The following is an 8,636-nucleotide window of genomic DNA, read 5'->3' as shown; positions in this document are numbered from 1 at the left end:
TGTTAACACAATTCAACTCTTATATTTTGTTGTTGCTTCATTCAAATATATGTAGATATTCAGGCAGCACCACTTTGCATGTTATTCTATTATAACTGACGGGGAGCACGTTCTTCCTACCAGAAATGTATAAATGATAAATGAATAAATAAATTAACTATAAACTGTTGGAGGTGTAGAAAAGATAACTGGCGCTAGCATAGAGTCATCCAAGTCAAGGGTACATACTATAATAACTGTAAACTAATTGTGCTAACAGTCCAATTATACCATGACCCCCCCCTCAAAACATGCACGCTGATTGGCCAGCGTGCACATTGTAAATTGAGTTATACTAATGGAATAAGGTCCGGTCGCCCGGACTTTTTTCCATTAGTATAACTCTACTTTTAAAACACTGTCTCACTATGTTAAATGGGTTTAACATAGCGAGACAGCTTTAAAATAAGCAACTGAGATCTCCGTTGCTTATTTTAAAGCTGTCTCGCTATGCTAAACCCATTTAACATAGTGAGACAGGTTTAAAAAAAAAAGCAACGGAGAAAGCAAGATCTCCGTTGCTTTTTACTGTTTCGCTATGTTAAATGGATTTAACATAGCGAGACAGTTTTAAAATAAGCAACGGACATCTCCGTTGCTTATTTTAAAACTGTCTCGCTATGTTAAACCCATTTAACATAGTGAAACAGTAAAAAGCAACGGAGATCTTGCTTTCTCGTGCTTTGCCAACTCTGATGTACTGCGCAGGCGCAGTACATCAGAACTGCCGCGGACGCCAGACATCTGCGGAAGGGCAGTAAACAGGCATTATACTATGCCATTATTTAAGAAAAGTAATAGTTTCTTTTCTTAAATAATGTCATGGTATAATAGCAATAACCCACTTCTGGGTGTGGGTAATGCTGTATTTACCCACGGTTGGCTTTGTTTGGTCCCGAGGGCGACCAAACCACGCCAACCGTAGGTAAACCCAGCATTACCCACACCCAGGCGTGGGTTATTGCTATAATAATAGAAGACCGCTGGCTGCAATTGCATAGCCAAGCAAACTGGAAACAAACTGTGCCCAAGCCTATTGCTCATCTTCACAGGTTATATTTGCACATATTGCTCTGGTTTGCTCCTAGAAGATTATTAAAAAAACTATAAAGCTTCCGCTTCAAACTTTGAATCATTTCCCTTGGACTTACCAGTTTTCCATACATTTATCAGGAAATCTGCAACTTAGATTATAATGTGGTACACGGAGTATTTACCAGAAAAAAAACATGCATTTGTATATGTATATATATATATATATATATATATATATATATTAAAAATCTTAATATAAATTTATACAAATGCATTTTTTTATCCGATGACGGATTTAAGCTTTGGCGCAGGGGTGCACCTCCCCATTTTGCTACCTTAACTTATATGCAGTAAAAGCATTCACCAAAATTCAAAAAAGCTCAGCAAATCTATAAACTTCAAATCAATGTACTGCTAAAAGTGAATGTTTTCAACCTACCGGAGTGGGGAGGGGGAGACAGCCTAGCCACGTCCTAGTTGACTCGTCATGTGAGATCAGTGCAACTGCGCAGTAGAGTGATTTCCCAGACCGCCAAAAACTGCACGGTAGACTTTTCCGCTGGAGTAAATGAGCTCATTAATCTAGCTCTTTAAGTTTCTTGTGAAATAAATCTTTGGTGAGTATTAACCGTTAGGTTATAGGAAAGTAATAATTGGGCTGTTAGGAGTTTACCAAAGCCGCTGATAAAGGACACAGACGGAAACAAATATGTAGTGGGTAAAATCATCCACTGTATTACACATAAAATGCCTGTTGTTTAGGGATCTTCAGCAATTGAAGCCAAACTGTAAGAGAAAATTGGTAATACGAAACACCTGATGCTTTCAGTTGTTGAAGATCACTAAACAGCTGTCATTATTATGTGCAGTAAAGTGTAAGATTTTATCCCTTGGTATTTGGTTCTGCCCCTCTGGTGTGTTTGATTGTTAGTCATGGCTTGTAAAACATCTTTTTGAAACTTTAAGTTTAAACAGCTGCACGGTGGTGTGAAAATTGTAGACTGGCAATGAAATCGTACTTTTTGCTGTCTACTTTGTTTTACACAAATTGTACTGTTGATCGCACAAGTGTTTTTTTATGTACGGAACAGGATTATAGTGTTCATTATGAGTCCTACTGTCCTATCTTGTGTGCGCCTGTATTTGTTGTAAGATGTGTGTGTGGCGTGCGCGCCTCATTGTAGTACAAGTATTCTCCATACCTTTCAACCTCATAGTGCAAGAAATCTGAACAAAGCTAAAAAAGTAACCTATTTAAGTGTTGTTGTAAACTTAGAATGTTGCCACAGTAACAAGGTTTGTTTTAACTTACATTTTATAGAGGATTTGAAGTCAGAAATTGAAATGTATGCCATTTATTTAGTGACTTCAATCCTTAGATCATCCCAGTGATTTATTTAAAAAAATCGCAAATTTTATGAGGAACAGACAAAAACATGAGCCGAAAATTTGGACATTATTTGAGAGGTATGGTATTCTTCAGTTACTGGTGTTATCTTGGTGAATGAGTTGTTTCAAAACAAGACAGTTTCTTTTAACTTACACCATACCTCTCAACCTCTTATAGCAAGAAATCTGGACACAGCCTCAAGTAAGAGGGGCACACAAAGGCCCCAAATATACGGGCACTTTTTAAATATTGCTCTTACAGACTTAGAAAGTTGATAGAATTACAGGTTTTGCATTAACATGAATTTTCTAAAGGATATGGAGTCAAAAACTCAAATGTCTGCCATTATTTTCTCACTTAGTCCTCCACGATTAGCCAGTGATTTACCAGAAGTCCACAGATTTTAGGAGAAACATATCAAAAATAAGAGGCAAAAATCTGGACAGTTGAGAGGCATAGCCGGCCTTGGGTATAGGCCAACTAGGTGGCCGCCTAGGGTGCCGCTCTAGCAGGGGTGCTTTTCCTGTATGTATGTAGTAAAGAAATGGTTTATTTAAAATGTGTTGAATCCGTACAGGAAAAACTGAAGAGTAAGACAAACTGTGATAAAGAAAAAAGTAATCTGGGTGGTGTAGACCCATTAGGGAGCACCAGGTGCTGGGGGGTCCTTTTGCCTAGGGCACTAGTTGACCAAGGGCTGGCTTTGTTGAGAGGTATGAGTACGTATTCCCTTTACAATGTACGCAGTGTGGAGCCCTTTTGCCTAGGGCACCAGATGACCAAGGGCTGGCTTTGTTGAGAGGTATGAGTACGTATTCCCTTTACAATGTACGCACCATAATAATGTTAGACATGGGCGCAGGGGCGTGTGCCACCCCCAACGATTTGGAAAACTATACCACCAAAATGGTACATTTTCCAGTTTCAGCTTACATTTATTTTACTACACTGTGAAAAAGAAAATACGATATTGGTGCCTTTTCCATTTCATAGTGCAATAAAAAATAAAAGTTGAAATCGTAAAATGTGCAGTACTTCTGGCGTATATTTTTCTGATTCAACTTTTGAAGGTGTATCTTTTCTTTGCAAAGAATCGTACGCTGTCACCAAACGTGCCTAATACATCCGGAGATGCAATTGGAGTTTGGTGTCATCAGGTGAATTTTTTTTTTTTTTTTTTTTTATATACAAGTATCCTCCTCCAAAACCAGTATCTCCCTAGTTGACTCGGGTGCGTTGGTGGATGAGAGCTTTGGGTGACAAGTTTTAAAGAGTTTACTTAACTTTTAATTATTAGTTTAATTTTAAACTAGTCCAACTTTGTGCGGAGACCTCCCCTTACAGTGTGAGGGAGTCACAAGTCATTAAATAGTGTCAGACATTACATACACAATGTTGAATATATGAGGATCTTCAATGATGGATTTTTTGATTGCATTTCTTTTACACTAGATAGAATTTGGCAGTATTTTCTGTAAAATTTCATGTTCGTTAATGTCTGTGTTTCTCTGCTGACTCGGTTATGATAGAGTGCACTAGATAATTTTGTTCCAGGTGTTGTCAGTAGAGTTCTTTGGATGTCTAAACAGCACACTAGTTTCCTGGTCAGCAGAGTATAAGCAAAGTCCTACAGTAGCATTGCCTGTACAGTCTCGGGGAGAGATGATGATGCTTTGGACTACCTTTTAAACATAATGCTAGAATGTACCTTAAAATAATTTTAGAATATTGGAACATGTCCACTGTGTTCCCCTTCACTTGCCCCCCCCCCCCCGTTACTCCATCCCACCTTTCTCTGCGTTATTTCTTTTACAGCTGACCAAACCTTTCCCTATCCAACTTTCAGTAAAATATAACTCTTTCCCCCATATCTTTTTTGACATTGCTATCTCTGTTAAGTCAGAGAAAGTTGAATTCTGAAGTTATAAAAAATGTTAGGTAGCAGTAACACAGCCTGTACATTTTGATTTCACTTTGTCATCTGCAAAACATCTTCCCTTTTCACTGATGAACCTTCTGTTACTGCATTGTAGCTCTGTGTGTTTCTCACAAGTGCATGTAACATTTTTGTGTGGGCCTTGTGAAGTTGATTAAGAATTCTTTCTCTCCAGGATTTGTTTTTCAGGTTTGCACCTTAGGATAGATGACAGTTGACTTGTTATAAGTGTCTGCGATAAAGCTCATATTTGTTATTCAGTGATTTTATTTTTTATTTATTTTTTCAGGGAACATATTGGAAGTGACCTCATCTCTGCACTTTCAGTTTCAGTCATCATAGCAATCAGTACTAATAGGGAAACACTTGGAGACATGAACTTTGAAGGAGATGGTGATGCAGTACATCAGCTTCCTAGTAAACCGCTGTCTAAGGTGAGATCATTGAAAAGCACCAGTTGATGATAAAGATGTTGATGTGCAACCCATAAAAACTTAAAGTATATACCAGGAGTAGTTCCTGCTCACCATACTAAAAATTATTTGACTCTCTTTATCATAAAAAGGCTGTTACTAAAGTGGACTTTGATTTTGATCTAATGGATTGGCAGTTGCTGTCACATGGCTGTAGCAGTGCCCGTCCAGTAGCTCAAATAAAAGGGTGGACTGGAAAAGAAGCATGTTGGTTATCAGACTGAATGCGAAGCCGTGAGTGTATATTTCACATTGTATCAGCTGCTGGGCTGTGAAGCACATTTTCACTGCTGGAAACATTTAAATTTTCTTTAATTTCTTTCTTCTTCTTTCCCCTTGTGTTGTTTGTGGCCATATGAGTCTGAAAAACTTCAGTACTGTACATACATAAGGACTTGACTAAGACTGATGGTTGGGATTTTTTTTTAGTTTATTCCTGTACTGTCTGAATGCAGTTGCAAAAATCAAGTCCTGTGAGTACGCATCTTTTAACAGAGTTGTCCCAGGTCTTATTCCTGGCTTAAAAATGAGCAATCACTGGTTTCTGTGGTTTTACTGTTCCCATGTTTTCAAGAAGTAAGTTGTCAGGGTGATTGCTGTGGTGCTTGTTGTTCCTCAGTCCATTCATCTTTCCTCTATACTCTTTGTATAGCATATACAGCCACCAAAGACTAGACTTTAATAGGCGTGTCCTCTTTGGCTGTAGGGATCTGTAGGAGTGCCCTTTGCAGGCAAAGGAGAACAGCCTTGTCAATCTCAGAAGGGGCAGGTGTAGGTTCTTCATTTAGCTTGGATAGGGGACCTATCCCTGGGTCCAATGCAACTTTTATGAGTTGATCAGTGGACTTGGCGAGAAACCCTTCAGGCTTCCTGTTTCTATTTCTTTAGACGGGAAGATTTGCTGGGATTTGCTAAGTAGTTCAGGCAAGAAAACAAAACAACAAACAGAGTTCCATCTCTCGCTTTTTTTTTCAAACTTGAATTTCATTCAAAATAGCAGGCATTGCAAGTGAGATGGTTGTGCCTTAAGGATTTTTTTCTCTATGAACATTCTGTTTCTGAGAAAAGTATAGTTTCAGATATCCTTTGTGAAGATTTTTCTTTTTACATTTTGACTAAGATGAAAGCTTTTTTTCACTGGAAGCAGAATGAAATTCTATGGCACTGAAAATGTGTTATGAATTGTTAGTTAGATATGCCTAATATTGCAGCTGTACCTCCTGTATTGCCTTCTTAAGATATTTTTCTCACTACTGCTAACTGAACCTGATAGTCGTCTTCCTGCCACTAAGAAGTCTTGACAGATTATGCAGTGTCTCAGACTTGTATTTTTTTCTTATCCTAATTTTGTTAAGGTTGGGGAAGACTCTGCATTCTTATAATACTTTAACATTCAGGATTTTAAATACTTTAAATTTTCATGCTAAAATTTTTACCTTTGTTTTTGGGAACACTCAAAAGCTAATGATTAGCCTTCTTTTTGTGGTTAAAATATTTTAATGCTTCTGGGACATTTGCTTCTCGTATTACTGAGCATACTTTGTGCTCTTGCTGCTGCTTTTTTTTCTGCTGCATTTGCTACTTCTGGTCAGCATTGAGAAATTTGGCTCGAGTTGTTTTCAAGGTCTACCTGGAAATGTTGACTGCTATTTTAAAGTCTTCCTTAGGTAAAGTAGTTCTGTTTGGCCCATCTGCAACTGAGGTGCTAAAGATGTGTCATAAAGGGTGAAAGTTGTTTCAAGGAGTTCATAGGACATTACTAGGCTGTGGGCCCTGAGGCCCTTACAAGCCTAACCAAGAATTTAGCCAATGTTCCAACAAGTCAGCACCCTGTGCTACTGTTCAGCAGGGACACAAGTGGAGTCCCAGGAGTGTATTTTCTGTTCTCCATCCAGTTATCCCGGTTGCGCTTAAAAAGGGTTAATGAAGTACTCTGCTTTATGTGGGGAAGGAGTCTATTCCACAAAAAGGGGAGACTCTGGGACACAAATCTGTCCTGCCAACAAGTCCTGTTGATGTTACAGACCAGGTTGAAGTCACGTGCGCAGGTTATTCTAGTGGAGTTTGCTTGCGTATATGCAGCAGTCCCATCAGGGCGGGGTCCGAGATTGCTTTGTATGCCAAATAGAAGTCACCTCTGAGGAGTCTGTAGGAGACTGAGTAGAGGGCTTTTAGCCTATCTGTGTAGCATAGATGTTTGAGGCTCTGGATTCTCTGGGTGAGAAACCTCCGTGTTCTGTCCAGCTGCTGCATGTGCTTTGTGAGGTACATGCCGAAAGGGCCATTGTATTCAATAATGGGTCTTAAAATGGAAGACTACAGAGATGTTATGACCACCTTGTCCCCTGGATGAGATGCCCTTATTAATGAGGTGGGCCACGTAGAAAGCTCTCCATACAACAGAGGCAATATGGTGGTCAAAAGTCAGTTTGCTATCAACTTGGGTGCCCAAGTTCCTCACGACTGATTGTGTGCTTAGGACTTTATAATCCATGTGATAATTTGTGGAGACGTCACTCTGCCCAAAAGGGATGATGCATTTTTTGGTATTCAGTTTGAGGCCATGTTTTTGGCACCAGTCATTTGTTTGGGGGAGACCTTTTTGGAGGATGTCTACACCACTAGGGGAATTGACTGCACCCAGCTTGGAGTCCTCTGCAAACTTGGTCAGCCATAGGCCACTAGATTTGGCCTGCACCTCTGAGAAGTATATCCCAAACCGGTTGTTACGGGTCTGCTACTTGGGGTGGCTTCCCCTGTTTTAACTATGTGGGTTCTGTCAGTGAGCCAGTTTGCTACCCATCTGGTAAAATCTAGATTTATGCCTAGTCAAGAGATTTTTATCTATTATACCCGAGTGGGAAATAGTATTGAAGGCTCTGACCAGGTCAAGGTAGGCGGTGTGCATCGTCTTCCCCTCGTCTATGGGCTTAGTGACTGTCTCAAAGAAGTTGACCAAATTTAATAGTCATGACCTCCCCTTGACAAAACCAAACTGTGTGGGATCAGGTGTCTAGAAGTTGCCAATGTTCTTGTTATGCGGTCCATGATAATCTGCTCCATGGCCTTGCAGATCAGGCTAGTTAGGCTGATGGGGCTATAATTTCCTGGATTGGTGGATGCTCCACCCTTGTGCAAAGGGATGATAGTAGATGTCCATTCGGCTGGGACGAAGCCGTTACTCAGGCTTTGGTTGAACAGAGTGCCTAATGGTGCTGCAAGTTCTTGCCTGAGTTCGTCTAGGATGCAGCCTGGATGGGTCCCATGGAGGCTGTATTTTTTGCCTTTGAGAGGGCAGTGATGACTTGCTCTCTAGAGATAAGGGGAGGAGGAGCAGGTACTGGGGATGCCCTGTTTTACTGATGTGGGGACAGAGTTATGAAGTTTTCACTAAACCTGTCTGCCAGCAGTTTGGCTATATCTACAGCGTTTGTGTATGTGGTGTCCTTGCCCACCAGTTCTAAGCAGATCTGGGTGCTTCCCTTGAGATTGCAGACATACGTGAAGAAGGCCTTATGATTGTCTGTAGTAAATGTGGCCAGTTTGTACTCTAAATTTGCTTTGAAGGATTTCACTAGTGCTCTTATTTGCTTGTTCAGGCTAAGGAAAGATTGCTTCCAATGAGGCACCTGCTCCTCCTTGGTCCTCGGCAGCAATTTTTTCCTTTAATTATAAAGTTCATTTGATGTCTACCAGACAGGTTTACTCTTCCATGAGGAGGATAATTTCGTCCTATCTAGTTTTTTTCCTGGAAAAAAATTCC

General features: G+C 40.0%; 1 protein-coding gene across 1 annotated transcript in view; it reads left to right on the top strand.

Moving 5' to 3' along the window:
- The first annotated feature begins 1,526 nt into the window (after positions 1-1,526).
- Positions 1,527-8,636, top strand: part of LOC122810655 (glycerol-3-phosphate acyltransferase 1, mitochondrial-like) — a 701,052-nt gene continuing 693,942 nt past the window's right edge. The window contains exons 1-2 of the mRNA XM_044082228.1: positions 1,527-1,691; positions 4,690-4,834. Of these exons, the coding sequence (XP_043938163.1) occupies positions 4,775-4,834 (60 nt within the window). The 5' untranslated portion in view covers positions 1,527-1,691; positions 4,690-4,774. The remainder of the gene's footprint in view (positions 1,692-4,689; positions 4,835-8,636) is intronic.

Source organism: Protopterus annectens, chromosome 9.part0 (genome assembly GCF_019279795.1).
Source record: "Protopterus annectens isolate FY-2018-M chromosome 9.part0, PAN1.0, whole genome shotgun sequence".
In the NCBI taxonomy this organism is placed as follows: domain Eukaryota; kingdom Metazoa; phylum Chordata; order Ceratodontiformes; family Protopteridae; genus Protopterus; species Protopterus annectens.
Note: the sequence above shows the minus strand (reverse complement) of the source record. Positions and strands in the feature narration are given on the sequence as shown.